At 39.8% G+C, this 22,303-nt stretch overlaps 1 protein-coding gene across 1 annotated transcript; it reads left to right on the top strand.

Annotated features, from left to right (window-relative positions):
* Positions 1–920: 920 nt before the first annotated feature.
* LOC125383507 (deleted in malignant brain tumors 1 protein-like) lies at positions 921–19,555 on the top strand. Its single transcript, XM_048401829.1, has 10 exons — positions 921–1,124; positions 6,657–6,804; positions 7,536–7,711; positions 8,879–9,017; positions 10,855–11,048; positions 16,106–16,427; positions 16,778–16,944; positions 17,534–17,776; positions 18,142–18,401; positions 19,301–19,555. The coding sequence occupies exons 1-9, from the start codon at positions 1,070–1,072 to the stop codon at positions 18,222–18,224; spliced, it is 1,527 nt and encodes a 508-aa protein (XP_048257786.1). The 5' UTR covers positions 921–1,069; the 3' UTR covers positions 18,225–18,401; positions 19,301–19,555.
* Positions 19,556–22,303: the final 2,748 nt, after the last annotated feature.

Genomic DNA, 22,303 nt, shown 5'->3' with positions numbered 1-22,303 from the left:
GCATCAATGGGGGTTAAGACGTGTTCTACATGTACTACTGGCATCAAGGGGGTTAAGACGTGTTCCACATGTACTACTAGCATCAAAGGGGTTAAGACGTGTTCTACATGAACAAATGACATCAGGGGTGTTAAGACGTGTTCTACATGAACTACTAGCATCAATGAAGGTTAAGACGTGTTCTACATGTACTACTAGCATCAAGGGGGTTAAGACGTGTTCTACATGTACTTCTTGCATCAAGATGGTTACGATGTGATCTACATGTACTACTTGCATCAAGGGTGGTAAGACGTGTTGTACATGTACTACTAGCATCAAGGGGGTTAAGACGTGTTCTTCATGTACTACTGGCATCAAGGGGGTTAAGACGTGTTCTACATGTACTTCTTGCATCAAGATGGTTAAGATGTGATCTACATGTACTACTTGCATCAAGGGTGGTAAGACGTGTTCTACATGTACTACTAGCATCAAGGGGGATAAGACATGTTCTACATGTACTACTAGCATCAAGGGGGTTAAGACGTGTTCTTCATGTACTACTAGCATCAATGGGGGTTAAGACGTGTTCTACATGTACTACTGGCATCAAGGGGGTTAAGACGTGTTCCACATGTACTACTAGCATCAAAGGGGTTAAGACGTGTTCTACATGAACAAATGACATCAGGGGTGTTAAGACGTGTTCTACATGAACTACTAGCATCAATGAAGGTTAAGACGTGTTCTACATGTACTACTAGCATCAAGGGGGTTAAGACGTGTTCTACATGTACTACTAGCATCAAGGGGGTTAAGACATGTTCTATATGCACTTCTAGCATCAAGGGGGTTAAGACGTAGTCTACATGTACTACTAGCATCAAGGGGGTTAAGACGTGTTCTACATGCACTACTGGCATCAAGGGGGTTAAGACGTGTTCTACATGCACTACTAGGATCAAGGGGGTTAAGACGTGGTCTACATGTACTACTGATTGCTACTCACCACACACAGTGAAGTCATGCGCTGATTCACCATATGAAAACCTGATCTAAACCTGGCCACGGTCATATCACAGCCAACATGGCGAAGGGGATGTGTTTTCGTTTGGTGTGTCTGGCTGCGCTCCTTGTCAATGGTATGTTATTTTGTTTAAATATGTTATTTTGTTTAAATATAAGAACAAACTTAGTTTTATGCTTTCATTTATCTTTCGTGGTCTAAGTAATCGAGTCTGGACCAAACAATCCAATGAGTGATATTATTAGCAACGATTCACGATTTTTGGGGTACGACGACAAGCTATCAACCAAGTCACCTCATCCTTCCGACGCCCGCGTTGTTGCTGGGGACATATTCTTACCCATATATGTTTAATCACACATCAATGGTGTCAGTATTCCCACTTTTTATCGTAAATCACACATACATGTTGTACGTATTCATACCAGAGAAGGTTAATCACACAAGAGTGGTGTCAGTATTCCCACTTTATATTGTTAATCACACAAGAGTGGTGTCAGTATTTACACCAGATATACTTAATCACACATCTGTAGTGTCAGTATTAACACTGAGTTAACCAATGAGTTTTGGGATCTCCTAATATGGAGGTTTGAATATTAACTCTTGATTTGAGAGTGACGCAACAACGTCCCATTATGTTCTGGCAGACTACATTAACCAGTGTGACTGTGCAGGTCCCTGCCAGGAGGTTATTTGTGGACAGCAGCATGACCGCATGCAGGATCCATAACAACGAGTACCGTACATCTTGAAATTAACGCGAGCGTGAATTAAAAGTGAGAAATGCGAGTAGTCTTCGTTCGTATTGATGAAACGTCGCATTTATGTCTCCAAAATGACTATCAACAATAAGACTGCACACTTTTGATAGCGGAAACACCAACTTGAATATAAACACAAACACAGTTTATTGGGCAGCAGTTGTAACCAGAATATAACAATGTCATTCGAAGAATAGGAATTACACAGCACACTGACAGCTCGATACATACATACTTCTCATCGTGGTGTCGGATGTATTACGTATTACTGTTACCCGGAAGTTCTCGAAAAACAACGCATCGTTACCGACTCCATGAGTTGCTTGACCACAGTTATGCATTGTTTTGCTTGTTTGTTGTTGCCGCCGTACTCAATAATATTCCACTTATATGGCGGTGGTCTGTAAATAATCGAGTCTGGACCAGACAATCCAGTGATAGACATCATGTGCATCGATCTACGCAATTGCGGCACGATGACATGCATCAACCAAGTCAGCGATCCTGACCACCAGATCCCGCTAGTCGTCTGTTACAGCAAGCATGGGTTGCTGAAGACCTATTCCACCCCGGGATCTTCACGGATCCCACAGCTATGCACGCACTGAGGACCACGCCCTATTTAGGAAAGGTCTGACATATTTACTAAACAATCGGCCAGTGAATCTATGTTGCTTTGTATTCAATATGGCGAAATACATTGCAGCTGACATTGTTCTCCTGGCATATATTTCTTTCGTGGGAGGATCCGATTACTTACTTTGATATATGTAACCTTTACCAATTAACTATTTGTGATACATGTAAGGTCAACAATGATATGAAAAATTGGGTATTGCGCTGACAAACCTAGAATTAGGGCTTCGAACCCACAATCAAAGGTTTCTATCGTGCCTAGGGACCCAACTCTGCACAAAGAACATCGGCACCCTAGACGAATTTCCAGTCGAATATCCCAGTTAACAGTTAGGTCGTGTTTTGCTGACAATGATCAAAACGTAAAAACACCACTGAGCTGTTAACTAGATAGATAAGACTATAACAAACATTCCCTTTAGCCAATTACTATTTAGTCTTGTACTGCAGGAAACAGAATAAGAATGGCACACATGGTAAGGGGTTGGCCATTTGATATTCTTAGAAAAAAAATGGCTGCCACAAAAATGACATAGTTGCATGGTGCTTATCTTGAGAAATGGTCGCTTCCTAAACAACACTGTATTGTATATCTTCAACTTTCAGCCATGCGACGACACCATTCAACAAAGAACTTCAAGACACAGTTGTGTTGACATACTAATATCTTTAGATAATTGAAAAATGTATACACCTTTCGAAATTATTGATTACTAGAATCACATTTCTCTGGTGTGGTCAGTTTTCCCTTCCCTATAATACAAAAAAAGCTTTATAAATCTCGAGGAGTTATTTGAAACATATATGTGACGAGAACCATTCATTTGGAGGTTAAAAATGTATAATATGCACGTGTTTGATTGAAACATAGTGTGACCGTTATTCAGAGACATCAAGTTGGTTGGTTTGTTGTTTTACGCCGCACTCAGCAGTATTCCAGCTATATGACGGCGGTCTGTAAATAATCGAGTCTGGACCAGACAATCCACTGATTGACATCATGCGCGTCGATCCAACTGGGACCGATGACATGCATCAACCAAGCCAGCGAGCCTTACCACCCGACAAGTCGCCTTTTAGGACAAGCATAGTCGCCTTTTACGGCAAGCATGGGTTGCTGAAGACCTATTTTACTCCGGATCTTCACGGGTTCAGAGACATCAAGACTCACGTTTAATACAGAACATAGTACGAGCATAGTACAATTGTATAGCATTTATACAAATACATTCTTAGCATTATTTAAAGCCACAAAACCACCAGCATCTTTATAGACAATGGAATTTAGCAACTGTACTTCCGTTAACATAATTCACAAGCCAGGTGTTATTTGGTGTATTCCTCAATGATCAAACATTTTTTTTTATCTCCTGGAATGCTCGTGGCTCACTTTCACCCTTGTTGCAGTGAAAACAGTAATGTTCGGCATTAAAACAAAGTCAAAACCAGAACTATTTTCAATAAGCATATATTTAAAGTCTATCAGAAAAGATAACATATTATATAATTGTCTAAAATTTAGGATAAACTGTATATTTAATGTCCACATGCATAATGTCGTATCGGAAATATCTCATGCCACAGATATTAGTACCAAAATTATTAAGTGAGTACCATAATAAAAAAACAAAAAATCGAAGGTAATTTTGTTTCCATATCATACTCCGGTTTGAAAAGAATGGATTCTTAGCCAGACATACCGGTGATTGATATTATGAGCCACGTCCCACAAGCTCGGTCGGTATACAATGAAACTTAATCAACCTTCATTTTGTCGGCTGTCAGCTGATAGTAAACACGTTGATTATTTGGGACCTATTCTAACCCAGAATAAACACGGGAACAGATATATTAAACAGGCCTTGTAACTAATGACGACACACATCTTCATCGCTGCGCTGGTTTTAGCTTCAGCACGAATTCGTAGGGAGCATTGTAGCATTTGAAATTTACTTGTTACTACATTTATTGAACATGATATGGTTCAATATTGTTAAATATGATTCGGTGATATAGCAAATAGCCTACATGCCAACATATGGAGATCAAATAGGGTTGCTATCAATTTCATTATATTTCTTTATTGGTGCACATTGCCTACACTTATCCCACCTTAATACGCAGCAAACGTTAACCAACTCACTGACAATATATTGTAATAGCTTTTGAGTATCGACCAGCTTATCGCCACCACCGAGGACCAATTAGTCTCCCGCAAACACCCCGATATAGCGCTCGACGCGAGACTCGTTTTACTTTACTCATTTTCATTAGAAGGAAGTCGGGCATATTTACTGGAAAATGATCAATTGATTCTAAATTGTAAATATTAAAACAACACATTGTAAGCACCTTGCTACAATATTACTTCAGACATCACCAACAATTTGATCAGGCTAGTTCAGTCAGAGCTAATCAGGCCTCTTCGTAATTAACAAGCATGTTTCTGTCACATCCCCAAAATTTAATTTAATAATATCATTGAGCGCTTTAAACCAGAGCAATAACTAGAAGCCTACAGTTAGTCGACCTGAAAAAAACTTCATCTTTTTTTATTCCCTCTCTTCGCTGTATAAGAGAAATATACTCAACTTTCCCTTGGACAGAAATGAGCGAAATTGTTTCACATAAATCAAAGTCAGTAGATTAGTACATGTACAGTACACTTTTAATTGTAATGATTTCAAAAATAACACAGAAGAAATGTCGATAACTGTCAGTGGTCAGTAGGCGATGCATGTTATATATATATTCGTATATTTTAGGGTCAAAACCCGAACCTATGATGACGTCGACAAAACGCAAGAATTCTGGTCGAACATATATTGCTTACCTTGATAATGTATCGATTGCTTGCCCTTTGTATCCATGAAATTATAATATGGAAAAATACCTTGGGCCTCCTTAACCAGCAGTCACTCTCACGCTGCAAAATAATGCGTGGCAATTGTTTGATCAGGTTGACTGTAATGCTGCTTATAACACTATATGACAAAACAGCTACTAACAAAATGTGGAGTTTTATTCTACTCATGTAAGCTTTATTTCCATGAGACATTAAGGGGTACAGATTACTTCGTAATTATATATATATATATATATATATATATATATATATATATATATATATATATATATATATATATATATATATATGTTTAATACAATAATACGTTCAGGAGATTTTAGTATTCAGAGATGAAAACTCAAATGCTGAATATATAGGAAAGTAGGTAATGCATAACTGACTTGGTATTCTGACAAAATCAAGTGGATTTTGATGAAACAGTTCAATTCCTATATGGTTTGCAAGAAGCAAACTGTACAACGTTTCACCGACGTTTCAGAAACGTAGTTACAAAACGTTGTGTGATGGCCGATGCACAACGTTTTCACAACGTTTGCACGGTGACATTATAATAACATTGTGACAACGTTGCCAATCCATAACCTTACCACAACGTTGTGACTACCTGGTGTGTTAACTGGGTACCTCAGCCATCTCGAAACATTTTACTTGTTCTAGAATTGATACTTTGTCCAGGAATACAAACATTATGAACAGTTGTGATTGAGAACATACTTTGAAACAATGGTTATACTGTACAGTAAAGTAACAACGTGCCTGAAAATGACAGTCACTCTCTCTTATGATTTCAATACAGTACTCGTGTAATGTAACAACTTCAGAAATGTGCTTAAAAGTGCTCTTATTCAAACAAGGCGAATGAACCGTGAAAAGTATATTCAAACATTTAAGAACAACGAGGCAGAGTTTATCAATATTCATCATCAAATTACAGTTAGTTCATTGTGTCTCTACCATTGTCAGCCCACTCACCGTACAACCTCACTCACTCTGGTTCCCACTTTGCTCTGTCACTCTTGGTCCATCATCTTCGCTTCATCTGGCTCTCCCTTGTCTTTGTCGTTCTCAGTCCCTCAATTCGATCCATCTCATTTGCCCCAATGATAAACATTCTCACTTCGCAAATGGAACAGGCGCTTGTTCCGTCCTCAATATCTAATGACTATGTTACATGACGTTTAGGTTTTCTTCTGAAACATAGACGGGAGAAATAACGGTACAATGTGATTTTCTACAAAGAAATAAAAATATAATGGAACTAATTTACACTGTCACTTACGACATACATATGGGTAATCAATAACTGTTAGTATTGATGAAATACTCTTCGCACCTTATTAAAGTGCTTATGATTCATGTCTTATTTTTATTTTCGTAGCTGTTGGTCAAACTATCCGACTGGTATCGCCGCTGAATAACGGTGTTGGCAGACTTGAGGTGTACTATAACGGTTCGTGGGGAACAGTTTGTGATGATGACTTTGTACAAGGTGACGCTATGGTGGCCTGTAGACAGCTGGGGCAATAGTAAGACTTTTACCATCGATCTGCAAAGATGTTGTTTTTTCCTTTTGCTGTGTAAACTTGGTTGTGTGCTTGATGTAAGGTTTGCATGTTGTGTTGTGATACTATCAATTTATTTCTACCTTAACAAAGTACGGTCTTCATTAATATTCTTTTCAAATGTTCCATGTACAGTTTTACAGGAGAGTTAAATTCTTGTTTAAAAATAATTGTATTTTGAATGTTCGAGTAATCTTCCACACAAGTATCTGTAAATCAAGCATGACATGTGTTGACATATCCTTTTTAGTCAAACCGAATCAGTTAGTAATAACAATAGAACGTCAAAACCCTTTCCATATGCAATAGAAATCTTTGAAAAGCAAAGTCGATTGTACAATTCCGACTATATTATGGGCAAGAAAGGGATGGTACTCTCTGTTGTGTTTGGCGCAAACACAAAAACAGTTACATAATATACGTGCGTTCTATTTGGTCGGAACTGTCACTAACTTTCTTCACGTACAGTAAACAGTATTCTCAACCATATGCTTTGCTGTATAACTTGTCCCTGAATACATGTAGCATAATGAAAACAATTGTCAGAAAGGAGACAAGTCAATTTTAGTTTATGCAGTGGTTTCAATCTGTTGTACGTGATAGTGATGGCAAAGTTAATAGAGTCAATATAGCTAATATGATATGACTTAGAAATGTATAACACATTCGGCAAAATCTTCCGTTTCTATTGACAGTGAACCTGGAATGACACCGACGTATATTGACGAGTTTGGATTTGGAAGTGGGACAATCTGGCTTGATGACCTAGACTGCACTGGAAATGAATCGTCCCTGAGTGATTGTCCACACGTTGGCTGGGGATCCAGTAACTGTAAACACCATGAAGATGTTGGTATCATTTGTGATGAAAGTGAGTTGGCATGAATACATACAAGTTTCAATGTCTAATGTGTAGTCATTCAAAAATAACGTGCCAAAATTTGCAATCTTTGGTTCAAAAGTTTGCTTCATATACTAATATGGACACATGCGTTACATTTCACAACTTTTGAGTTACATGAATACATTAAAGCTTCTATATAGTTAATTGTTCAATGTGTAGTCATTCAGAGCTGCCTTATCTACACTCATTGTTTAAAAACGTTACAATAGAGCTCCCCTCTAGAACATTTCAAAAAGCGTCATATGACTCTTTCTCAAATGCTGCTTGATCAAAGTTATAAGATCCAAGGCTTTATTCGAGCTTTTAGAACAGTTTATGGTGGGCTGGTGGAGGGCGCCTCAATTACAATTATAATGGAATAAGCTATGTTGACTTGTACCATATTTCCCCTGTCTTTTCAGGTGAACAATTGACTTGCCTTTGCATGTATTTGTGACAGTTCCCACCAGTGGGGCAGCATACACTCACCTTTGTGTTTATAAATCACAATCAGATTTTGATGACAGAAGGTGTTCGACCTGTAAGCATCAAAATCTGATAGTCATTTATAAAGACATGCTCATTATATCGTACATCAACTGGACTTTCAGCAGAGATTTCTTGTGGCTAGGTGAAAGGTTTTGTTGCTCTTATTGAATCATAAAATAATAGGTTTTTCGTTCTTATCCGGTGATGCCATTCATTGTACTTAGGTAATGCTTAATGAGTGTACATGGTTCAGATGCAGTGAGAAGGTAAACCGAATAATGGTGACACTGTTAAATACTATTGATCTTTTGACTTAATCATTAGAAATTGCTGAGTTGGAATGAAGCTTGGCGAGTGGCTTCCCCAGAATGCCTTTCAAACAAAACTTTACTTGTCTACCCACACAAACATCATTTTGTGGATAAATATATCAGACGACGATTCCTTGATTACACTGAGTTGCCTACACATTCCATTAACATCGTTCAGGACCCGTGAAGATTCCGGGGTAGAGCCTATGCTTGCCGTAACAGGCAACTTTGCTTGTCGTAAGAGACGACTAACGGGCAGGGGTGGTCAGGCTCGCTGACTTGGTTGATGCATGTCATTGATCCCAATTGCGTGGATCGATCGATGCTCACGATGTGAATATTACACCCTGTGTAGATGAGATGACGATAAAGCTGACACGATACCACCAAAGAGGACTTCTACAGGTGTACAACAACGGTACATGGGGCACGGTGTGTGATGACAATTTCGGCCAAGTAGAAGCTTCAGTTGTATGCAGGCGTCTGGGATACCAGTAAGTTATCGGTCAAGAGTTTCAACAGGCACATATACAGACAGACAGACAGACAGACAGACAGACAGACAGACAGACACAGACACAGACACACACACACACTCACACTCGGACACACACACACAGACACACACAGACACTAACACACATACACACACACACACACACACACACACACAAATGATAGTTAAAGTAAAATATAAATATTTACATTCGCATTCCTTTGCCCTCTGGAGAGCATGTTCATATGGAGGAGATTTTTCAAATAAACTGAACTGCAAAAGAAACGTCACCCAAAGTTAAATTGCATGAAAAGTTGTCATTTAAATGTCTTGGTAATTTTTGTCCAAGTTTCTCAAATTTTACATTACTTTGTCCTGAAAAATGAAATTTGATGATAAAATAAGAAAGCAGATGACAATATAACCAATCGCCCAAACGATTGACGACAACGGCCATGGTAACCCGATGCACGTGAGTTCCGTGCAAATTGAAATGCATATGTTCACCCATTTCCTGACCTATAAAAATCCACCCAGTTCGGATATCATTCATTCGTAATGGAATTGCTACCACATGCCAAGATTGACAAGAAATCAGCGACACCAACCCCTTGGACGATTGCAAGCTGGACAAACCGCCCAGCAAGTAGTCCACGTTAGGACCATATACAGGCTCAACCAACATTACAGATGACCGACCACGTAGTGGAAGGCCAAGGATCACCACCCGACGTCAGGATCATCAGATTGTGCGACAGCATCTTTAAGATCGCTTTGTTACTGCTGCGGAGACTGCTCGACAGACCATGGGGACACACCAGAGACACATAAGTGTGGACACTGTGCGTCGACGATTGATGAGCAGACACATCCACTGTCACAGGCCACACCGAGGACCCATTCTGACACCATGTCATCGCCGGGACCGTCTTCAGTGGGCAACACAGCACCAGCATTGGCGCCACCAGCGGTTGAGAAGAGTCCTCTTCTCAGACGAGAGCCGTTATTGTATCTCAACAGCAGATGGCAGAGAGAGAGAGTCTGGCAACGCCGTGGGTAACGTTTTTTCGGATGCTCGTGTTGTTGTAAGAGACTCGTCGAGTGGTCTGAGCATCATGGTGTCGGGTGGAATTGGCCTTGCACAGAGGGTCGGCCCTGTGGCCTTCCAGAACATCGATCGAGGCAAAGGCAATGGTGTCACAGCAGCTTGGTACATATGCATTGATCAAGTCTTGAGACTACACACCATACTTCATTTGGCACGTCGCCGCAGCCACAAGTTTCAGCATAACGCCCGTGTCCAAACTGCGAGAGCAACAAGAGACTTCGTCCAGCAAAACGTATCAGAACCATGCAGTGGCCTGCCCTCAGTCCCGATTTAAATCCCATTGAGCAGTTGTTGTACGGGATTCAAAGACAGCTGAATGACGTCCGACCAAGGCCGACAACTGCATCTGAACTGCCTCAGGCGTTCATCAGAGTGTTGGCTCAAGTGCATATGGCCTTCATCAACCGCCTCATCCATTCAATGTATCGACGTTGCAGGGCAGTCATTAATGCACATAGCGGACACACGTGATACTGACTTGTGATGCCATTTTCTAAGAGACTAGTGTTTTTGAACCTTGACGATCAGTTTTGTCAAGTTTCATCTATTTAATGTCTCAAAGCAGTTTTACAGTGTTTGGACAAATAAGATTTCTCACATATCTATCAATGGTGACGTTTCTTTTGCGGTTCAGTATATTATAAAATTAATCAGCGCACTACACCTGTATTAATATTAACATTTATTTCTGTAATACACAAGACTTCTTGTGATGCTTCATTTACAGAGCTGGGAAGGTTTTCGTTACAAGCAGAACCTTACCAATATTGTTGGATGACGTGCAGTGCACGATGCTGAATACAGATCTGAAGGACTGCAAGCACGGACAATGGGGGAGTGATAATTGTAGCAGCTCTGAAGCTGTTGGTGTCGAATGTTTTTCATTTACTTCAGGTATGTGTGCAACCCTTTTCTCCAGAGGTCTGACGTTGCATCCCTAGTAGATTGTTATCGCTTTATACTTCATGTAACTGGACTTAATATCGTGATGATGTAGGCTGTTTGCCTTTATCAACCAATCTCCCGTTCATAGGAAGACGTGAGTTTTCTTTAAACTAGAGTTAATGATGGCAATTTTTAAACAGACACAATGTCAAACACTTCAGCAGTTACGGTCTAGAGCTAGGCTGGAAATGGACACCGGACAATGGAGCGCAGTCCCGCTTTTACCTTATCTTGTCATTAAATACTGTATTTTGTTCTATGTGTCACTTACTTAATAATAATGAACATTGTGCGTAATTCAAAACAAAGATAGGTAAGTCAGATATTGTGGAAGGTTTTGTATGATGTCTTCGCAGAATCTACAGCGGCAAGACTTGTATCCACCACCAACACGACGGGGAGGGAGTGCTGGAGCTGTACTATAAAGGCCAATGGGGTCGAGTCTGTTCTACAGGGTTCGGAGTGGAAGAGGCAATGGTTGCCTGCAGATTGTTGGGACACAACACGTAATTAATATGACTAACTTCCACATCACATATTGTACTGTATCTGGAGAAGACGTATGTGTAACGTGAAAAATGTTTGAAGGTTATTATACGAGGAAAAATCGTAAAGTTCGTCTCTTGGTAGGCTCAGGCAGTAGGCTACTTTGGTCCTGAACATGAAATCGAATGTTATCATTGAAAATATAGGGACCCGGTTTGATCATACGTGTGGAGGTACCCTAGTGTCACGATTTCAATGGAAGGCTTCAGATGATTCTTGTGTATTATCAAAAGAAATTTGAAGTTATTCTGGTTGCAGTGATGCCATTTACATATTGTAAACATAGTCATTAACTTTTAGATTATTCCCTCCAAATGGATCACTAAAGTTTTCAATACTTTTTATTTTATGCAAATATACATGGGTGATAATCACACAAAAAGGTACAGGCAACAGGCATTAAACTTTATTTTACCACAACAATGAAGATAATATCGGCTGAATTATTTAAGTAATCGGAATTTAAACTACCAGCTGCGATATCATAACTTTCTTTTCAGTTAGAATATTTTTTGTTCGGGAAGCAGAATCTCTGGCATTAAATTTGTGTCAAACGAATGAAATGTAAATCTAATGATGAATAAGAGCCACACAGGTAGAGATATAAGTAAGGTTCACAGTACATATTGTAGTAAAGGTTTTCATTAAAACCACAATATCATCTATTGTTCACGTAAATATGTATATAGGTATATCTTATCTCGAGTCTTGAGGAGCACATCAGGAGAGTCAATTATCAGGTTGACATTTGGAAGAGACACACATTGCTAATCCCGATACTCCAGCTCACAGGGGTGGTCTATATGGATGATGGTTGATGGGAAACTCGTAGATGTAGATAATTAACACTCCTATGAGGTCTCCCATACAAAGCACATGTCAAGTCATGAGGTTGATGGGTACATGCCATGTCTTACCCGATCTTGCAACAGGTGACAGGATTTTCAGTGGTTTTACCTTCCCATGTCCCTTGCGTGTGTGAGTATCGTTTCACGCCGCTTTAAGCAATATTCCAGCAATATTCCAGCAATATCATGGAGGGGGACACCAGAAATGGGCTTCACGCAAATGCTTTATCCACTAGGCAACCCGACCGCCCCACATGTCCCTTGAAGGCACTCATAGTATCAATGTGGTACAGTCTTGGACAGGCCAGTACCCCGACATAAATCAACCTTGTAAATTTACAGACCCGGTTCGAAATATTCTTTTTCTCCATCTTGTGTGCATAATGGAGAAGGATGAACAAAATATCAGTATCTGGGCTCTTTACTCTGACACACTTGTAGTTCTGGTTCCTGGCGTATTTACAAGAATAGAAGGAATCTGTCTCCTCCTGGAACGATTTGAGGATTGGTATTTCTGTATTCCCTGTTCTTAGACCCATCACCAGAGGTGAGTTGGTATGCAAGGTCTCACATAGGGCTGTCACTTGTCTACCTTCGAGTTTGTTGTCACAAGTATCTTGGCTCAAGAGTCCAGTAAGAAGAATGATGAGCTTGTTCATATCATTAGATAGGAACTGTTTCCCGTCAGTACGATTATTCATGTTCTCATGTCCTTGACAATGAAGTTACTCCCACATCCCCTACTTTGTCTTTCGATGGCTTTGACAGAATTAATAACATAGTTGTCTGTACTGAACACAACATCGCCGGTTTTCGACATTGCATGAAACACTTTTTTGCTAATGTGGTTGAAGTTGCTGGGAATGTCTATCAAGTAGTAAAAACAGGTTATTGCCATCATGGATCACAAGAAATACGTGGGCAGGAAGGACCTCCGCATCCTTGAGATCCTTGGTCGGGTAGTGGAAGGCCTTTGACTGGTCTGACTTTGCTGGGAAAACGTCTGCAGTCCGTTACTGCAAAGGACAGGAGCGAAAGGTCATTTAGCAGTTCCTTCAGATCCAGATATATTTCTTGACCTTGGGATGTGATAGACAACTAAAAAACGACGTCCCCTTGTTGTTTGGACTACTTTGCAATGGTTGGGGCCCTGGCTTTCTTGTTCATGTCTCACAAAGTTTTGAGATTCAAACGTTTCACTGACTCAAAACATAGTTTCCTCTTTCCAAATGGATTTCAATGTAGGCATTCTTTGCATGTCTTCTCTATTTTCTCATGTTCTGATGCCGCTTGTCCCGATGAGAGCGACTGATCTTTACTGTCAACTATGGATGTGTACCGTCCTATAATCGTTGATTGGACTGACAATAACGTGATAGATCAGGAGCTTTACCAGGCACAGTTATGAACCCTGTCCACCCAGGGACTTCCTGATTTAAACAACTCTTCATCTATATCAGCACCCACAATATGGGTCACATGTCTGCGTCATGGTAGGAATCTTCACCATCAGGATATGTCAGCTGCGTGGTCACTATCTGTGGACTCCTACTCTGGGTTATATAGCAATATGGCAGATGTTCGGCTGGATTAAGGTACAACGAACGGTGTTTGGTAGTATTATCCTCCTTCGGAATTGATGGGATTTTTACAAGGGTACAACTGTGGTCTTCTGGCTTGCCTTCTGTATCCTGTAGCATTATACCATGGTCAGTATGCAATGAACCAATTCCAGTTAGGTTGTTCAGCAATTGATCAAATTTATCAAATTCAGAATGTAACACTGACAACACATCTGGTGACCGAACTATACGTGTTGACAATTGAGTATATGTTTCCTGTAGGTTTGAAAGGTTCCAGTGCTGTTCGACATACAGAAAGACAGTATGTCCTTGTATGTGTAGTGTTTCTCAAGTTTTCCTTTGAGGTTCTTACGGTGAAAGTTTGGATTTGGAAACTCTGTTAGTAGCAAGCTATCAATAAATATCTTACAGAGATCAGTCAGTTTCATCATCTTCATCTGGTGTGTAATATCCATGTCGATCACTTTACTCACAGTATCAAATGCTATATTATAGGCCTCTATGAGTTTCATTTTTCTCGATTTGTCAAGTATTTGGTGTGTACTGTGTGTACTGTATACTGTACACGGCTCGTGGTACTTTGCTTCACAGGCCAACAAGTTTCGCCCTCGAATCCTTGTGAGAAGTTTTTCGTCATCTCTTTTCCCGGCCGATTCGAGTACGGCTCTCCATCGATCATATTGACACTGTTCTGTCCCTCGGTGGTACATGTTCCCTTGATACTGGGTTTCTTCCTCCCTTCGGAATTGCAGAATATGCAGTCATGGGTAAACAATAAAAGGTCTCCCGAACCTTACCTGCTTGGCTTGGAACTTGATGGTCAAGTGTGTGGAGAGAGGTTTGATTGAGATTCATCGTGAATCGTTGATAACATTCTCTGTGGTGTGCATGGTATTCTGTTGTAGCATCTTTTATAAGTTCAGATGTCTTTGTCATTTGATGAACCCAGTCTCGGGTTGAAATAGTCTCTTCTCTCGTATCTCCTATAATTTGGTATGTCTGTTTTTAACATCCTTCATGGCAGATACTGGTTGGAATGTTCCACATAACAATCCTTGGACGTGGACAATGCATACATGCGTCTCTCGTTTCAGACATCACTCACACATCAGTTGACACCAATCTAAATAATGAGCACATATTTTACATTATCTAGGCATACAAATGTGTAATTTTCGTGGAAATTCTTCATCCACTTATCTAATTTTGTAATGGTTCAATCAAGACCGTAATATTAAACAAGATATGGTTGGTGATTACAGCTGAAAAATATAGTAATCTTAACTAACATGTCTTTGTAAATCCTTGAGTCATAAACAGTAGCATATGACGTAGTCGGAATCGTTTTGGAAGAAATTTCTGCTTATGGATATGATTCTGTCGCCGTATTTATGTGAGGCACTGAACATTTTGGTATTCCCTCATATTTGTTCCAACACCTATTATCATTCACCTATTTGTATACTTATTACATCGGTTGTATTTTAAAGAGACAAACATGCGTGTCCCCTGACATGTGAAATACATGTACTTATTGTTAACGAGGCATTGCTAGATCCATTATTTTTTTTGTCCTCAAATGTATGACGTGCTTTTGATTTTCCAATTTACGATAAGAGAAATGAGATTCGAAACTCAAATATACTGCAAACAATTCCATTTTCAGGAACGAAGTGTATATTTGCATGTATATACATTTTGTTTATTGCCTATCTAATATTTTAAATTCTAATATTCAGTATTGGGGCCAGCTCCACCAGCCACACAAAGACATCAACACCTCCAGTTATCTTAGACAAGGTTCAATGTCTTGGCACAGAACTATCCTTCAATGAATATCTGCATTATCCTTGGGAGGAAGTAGACTGTTCGACTGTAGCTGGAATACGTTGTCCCTCTCGTAGGTTCCAATATGATTAAAGTATAGCAATATTTGGCAATTATTATTTACAAAAAACGTCATAACAAGGTGATGAGGGTGTTTTCCCAGGGTTGTGACGTTCATTCCACATTATCACAATGTTTCGTGAAAGCTGTGACGTCTTTACATGGTGAGTGCTAGCTGCTATTGGGCCGAGTGTAAATTATCACTCAAAGACAGGGAATAATGTTAACTGTTTCTCAACAGTTGTTCCAATATGTTCCTCTAGTAAGTCTAAATTTGTAGCACAATTAATAAAGGTTATGTTGTATGATATTTTTGTAATGCTTGGTATATCATTTGTTCAAGCATATTCTCAAATACGCTTGAATTCGACAATTCCTGGACGTGGTCGAGTGGAAGAAATACACTACAATGTCTGGGGAACAGTTTGTAGTGGGTCATCTTTTTCGACACAGGAGGCACAAGTAGTGTGCAAAATGGTAAATTTGCCGTGGTAAGTTGGTCTTTTGACATCTCTTAGGGGGAAGGCTTACCTTGCCATTTTAGGAACATAAAAAGTTCTGCTTTTGAAACTTTACCAGGCATTAAATAGAAACCAAACTTGCTAACCGTCTGATTCACAGAAATATAATAGCTCTTTCAAGTGTTCTATGTCTTGTCGTCGTTTATATTGTTAATGTCATGTTCATAAGCTCATATGCACAAGCTTACATTTATGCCCACTCTTAAGTTAGACGTTCTACACTAATGTCGCATGAGAAGTGTAGTCAAAATAAATCTTAAAACTACAATCACTGTTCAAATAAGTATAGGATTCATGCAAAATGTAGAATTCTTTTACAGGACAAGCGCCAATGTGACAAACTCTTACGGGCCAGGTGAAGGGCTTGTTTGGCTGAGTAACGTCAACTGTACGGGGACGGAGACCTCCCTAGACGAGTGTTCCCACTCTGGTTGGGGAACAGCGAGTTGTTCTCACAGCAGTGATGTTGGCGTGGTATGTAGTGGAGGTAGGTTCGATAAAGTAGTGATGTGGGATGACAGTATGTCGTGGAGCTGGGTTTGACACAATAGAGATGTTGGGTGGTATTTTGTGGAAGAAGGATTACACAGTAGTGACGTTGGACGGGGTGCCGTGGAGGTGGGTTCGACACATTACAGATGTGGGGTGGTATTTTGTGGAAGAAGGTTTACACAGTAGTGACGTTGGACGGGGTGTTTTGGAGGTAGGTTGGACACATTAGAGATGTTGGGTGGTATTTTGTGGAAGAAGAATTACACAGTAGTGACGTTGGACGGGGTGCCGTGGAGGTGGGTTCGACACGTTACAGATGTGGGGTGGTATTTTGTGGAAGAATGTTTACACAGTAGTGACATTGGACGGGGTGTCGTGGAGGTGGGTTGGACACATTAGAGATGTGGAAAGTGAGGGTGGTATTTCATTGAGTTGGAGGTGATAAATATACATTATAGAATTTTCTTCCTGAGAAATATCTAAACTGACAAAATGCACATGATGTATTTGATAAGTAAGTTATAAATAAATAAGTATACATTGTTAGATTGTTTGCATATTGTATACGTGGTAACATCTTTCAGCCACCCTGCAAATCCACCTGGAGCCATCAGGAAGTGTCCTTAACGTTATCCTTGGTCAAGTGATCAGTGTCGTGTGTGTGGTCGACTCCTTAAACTCTCCGGTCACTTCGTTCAGATGGACACATAACGGAAGTTCCTACAGTGGACAAACCTTCAGTAAAACAGTAACATCCAAGTCTGACTCTGGCACTTTAGAATGCAGTGCAGGGAATATGCTCGCCTCTACACAAATCAGCGTCCTGTGTAAGTCATTTACGATTTTGAATCTACGCAAAGGGAATAAAGAGGGTTGCAATGTATGCCAATTCAAATGAAATCCTTTCGTAGCTGATTTTATTAGTTATGAAAGCATATTTCTGTGAAAAACCTAACATAGCGTCATGTGAATTTCGTGTTTTCTCTTCAGTAGAAGAATAATGTATGGACATTAAGCAGATTCTTTATTGAATGCGGGAGCGTACACCTGTATGTACATCGGTAGTCGTGAGGTACGGTAGTGGAGAATTTGTGCATGTCATTTTTTTATCCTCATGAAAATAAACACTCTTGTATATGTCATAGCATGGAATTATATCACTAATCTGTGGATTGATCATTGATATCCCCAGATCGGCCAGTGATACATCTGGAACCAAGCAATGACACCATTGATGTCATTGTCGGTGAAGACCTGCATGTAGACTGGGGGTAGATGATGCCAACCCTAGTGTCCACACATTCCGGTGGTCTCACAATGGACAAACAAGTACAGGGTCGACATTCCTCACACGTAACATAGCCCGTTCTGACCGAGGGACACTGACCTGTACTGCTGATAATGGACACATGACTGCACCCGGACGAGCAGATGCACATGTTAACGTTCTATGTGAGTTGCATTATTAACCTATTATTAGTTTCTTTCTGTAATAATGAGAGGCTTTCTTCCACCCTGCTACAAGCCATGGGAGTCCATCCTCGAGGTCTTTATTGGCAAACATGGTGGAACCTTAACTGCTGTTTGTGTTGTGCACGACCCCAACCACTCTATCGACTTCTACACATGATTTTCTATAACTACAATGTTAGCGTTTATAAAGCATGATTTATCACGTCTAATGCCGGGAATATGTCCTGCTCTGCACACTGGGCAGGGAACATAAGTGATAATGATAACAGTCATCGAGGGTGCATGTATGTACATGATATTGAATGTTTTACTTATGGGGCTGGGGGGAGGTATTTCACGGAGGTGGAGGTTGATTTCCATACACTATTGATATTGGCGTGATGCGTCGTTAAGATGGTTTTAAAACATTAGGTGATGTGAGGTGGTGTTTTGTTGAAGGTTTAACCCAGTAGTGATGTATGCGTGACATGTCATGGATATCGGTTTGACACATAAGTGATGTGAGGTGGTATTCCATTGAGTTGTAGGTGAACAATATACATGGAGAAATTTTTATCTTGAGAAATATTTAATCGATATGTAAATGAAAGTAATGGGATTCGATATGAAAGCTATATTGACTAGAAAATGCATGATGTATTCGAATAAATAAGTGGATACATATTCAGATTGTTTGCATATTGTATACGTGGTAACATCTTTCAGCCACCCTGCAAATCCACCTGGAGCCTACAGGAAGTGTCCTTAACGTTCTCCTTGGTCAAGTGATCAGTGTCGTGTGTGTGGTCGACTCCTTAACCTGTCCTGTCTGTATGTACATCGGTAGTCGTGAGTGGAATTATGTCACTAATCTGTGGATTGATCATTCATATCCCCAGATCCGCCAGTGGTACATCTAGAACCAAGCAATGACACCTTGGGTGTCACTGTCGGTGATGACCTCCTTGTAGTCTGTGTGGTAGATGATGCCAACCCTAGTGTCCACACATTCCGGTGGTCTCACAACGGACAAACAAGTAATGGGTCGACATTCCTCAAACGTAACATAATCCATTCCGACGGAGGGAAACTGACCTGTACTGCTGATAATGGACACATGATGACACCCGGACAAGCAGTTGCACATGTTAACGTTCGATGTGAGTTACATCATTAACCTATTATAAGTATCTTTCTGTTGTCTTGAAGGACTTTCTTACACCCTGCTACAAACTGTGGGAGCCCATCCTAGAGATGGGTCCGTAACTGCTGTTTGTGTCTTGCATCACCCCAATCTGTCACGTGGCCTAACGACAATATTAGTTTTAGACAAGTGTTTAAAAAGCATGATTTATCACGTCTGATGCCGGGAATATGTCCTGCGCTGCAAACTGGGCAGGGAACAGGGAATTTATAATGATAAAAGTCATCGTCTGTACATGATATTTTGTGTTTTACTTAGTAGTAGGATAGCCACATCTATCAGTGCGACCGATTTACAGACATTTGATATTTGCAGTACCTATAGAAATAAAGCTACAATATAAAGAAAGGATGCAAGGTAAGATGTGTTGAATATAACCTTGCATTTTCTTGTATTGTGACAAATCCAGTTTTTTAGCAATAGTTTTCCTGTAAACAAGAGCAAAGGGTACTCCTAAGTCTAAAATGAAGGTGAGAAGTTTGTGAGTGAGTGAAAAGGTTCACATCTGGTGGTTATCATAAAAAAAAACTTATACTAGAAGTGACAATTTGAATCAATATGCAGACAATATATATATATATATATATATATATATATATATATATATGGAAACGTTAAGTATACATAAGAATACGACTTTTAGTGAAATAGATATTGATGGCTTTCAGTTCTGTTGTGGAAATGGCCGTCCGTCGATTAAGTTAACAGCCTACAGGTTGACGGTTGTCATTCGTATTGCAGTTCCATTGTAATAGGTATGATGTATATATGAGGTTATGTTGACCATACAAAATATACATTAGACAGATATGATCGTGTTTGCAAACTGGAATTATCATAGCTGTACATGTTGTTCAACATACCTTCTGGGTCACTGTTTGATTGGCATTCTAGAAATTGTTGAGTACGTAAGAAAGCGTACAACTTCATGGATAACAATTTCTGACTTTAATTATGACCCACTCAGCTTGTCATAACTGTTTAATCTTTTTAACCCTTATCCTAACTGTACACCTGATTTTTTACCCGTGTGCTTCATTACGTGTTTACTACTTATTATTCTTACTGTACATTCGGCTTTATCCAATTAATCTGTATGCTACTTGTTATCTATTACCTGTTGCTTATCTTCCGCCTGTCACATGTCATGGACATGTGCCCCTATCACCTGGTAGTTGTCACTCCAGCTTGATAACGGTGTAAGGTTCTACATCAACATGTGGCTATATGCTGTAAACCAGAAGTTGTTATCCACAGAGTTGTACGTTTTCTTAACTACATTCTGGATGATGTCATGACTGACACTATAACATACAATGTGGCATCGGTGGAGCAGTGTCTAGTAGACCTTAGACATACCAAACAATAATACCGTGTTTGTGTTGGTGTAGAAGACGAATTACATAGATTAATGTCTGATCAACATGAAAGTCTAACATACATTCGTTTATCTGGAAAGCATATATATATATATATAATCTTCACTTTGATAAACTTTTTGTTACATTGCAAGTTTTGTCGTTGATAGGGAGTGATGACACGGAAAAGAAGAATCACCTGACTGCCATTGTTACTGGATTTGTTGGTATTGTGGTCATTATCATCCTCATCGTCGTCATTATACACCTGAGGAGGAGTCTGCATGCTGAAAAACGTACGTGCATCTGTGATTTAACTTAAGAGCATCAACGACATGTGTTATATACATTAATACACAACGTCTGTCATTTTGTGCACAAATATCGAATGCTTGTAATTTGTGTTGACTGAAAATAATGTTGGAACAGCTATGTTTTGAAACAGGTATGCTTTCTCATTTCTAGTTGGGCACGAACCAAACGAAAGACCAAACAGGTAGGTGTGTTTCTTTATTGCGGTTATCAAGATTATCAATCCCGTTGTTTAATCTATATTTTAAGGATCAAAGGCATAGATCTTTCTGTAGTACAGTAAAGTACGATTATAATGAACTCAAAGTGATCGCTAATTTTAGTTCGTTAGAACCGTAGTGCGTCATAAGCATATATACAGCATATATACAGCAAATGACCGGGAGCAAAAAATATGTTTGTGATATCCGTAAGTTCGTTATAAACGTGTTCGTTAAAAACGTAGTGTACTGTACTGTGATGCAAGATGGCGCATCCACGTCTATATTTGTCGAAACAGGTTCTTTAAACATGAAGTTTAACGTTGAATATTATTACCTGGGAGGAAGTATGGAAAGATTATGTCAACCATCTCGCCCACACCATGCTTATCCCAAACATGTATTCCAATACTGTGTCCGTAAAACAGCAGTCACACAATTGTTTAAGGCGGCGTTTATGGTGCCCGAGGAACTATGTATGTGTCGTGGGACAAAGGAATGACGATTCCTTGAAAAGTTGCTCTTCCTCTACTATGTTCGTCCCACGGCGATGCCATATCACGATTCACGGTTACGGTAACAAACTTCAAAGCACATTAACCAGTGACACCGGCTTCGGCTATGTCTACATGACAGCTCTGCCCGGAAAGCGTGCCGTGCTTTAACTATACTAGTTCAGGGCAAGACTATACTATATTACACTAAACAAGGGGCCAGAGAAAACAACGTTTCTTAATTCAGCCTGAGTAACTGACAAGGAAGTTATGGGAATCTACCTGTTTATGGTGCCTGCCATTTCCAAATTTCCTCACATTATCAGCAACTAAT

The sequence above is a fragment of the Haliotis rufescens genome, unplaced genomic scaffold (assembly GCF_023055435.1).
Source record: "Haliotis rufescens isolate VD_foot unplaced genomic scaffold, xgHalRufe1.0.p SCAF_24, whole genome shotgun sequence".
In the NCBI taxonomy this organism is placed as follows: domain Eukaryota; kingdom Metazoa; phylum Mollusca; class Gastropoda; order Lepetellida; family Haliotidae; genus Haliotis; species Haliotis rufescens.
This window is presented reverse-complemented; position numbering and strand designations above follow the sequence as displayed.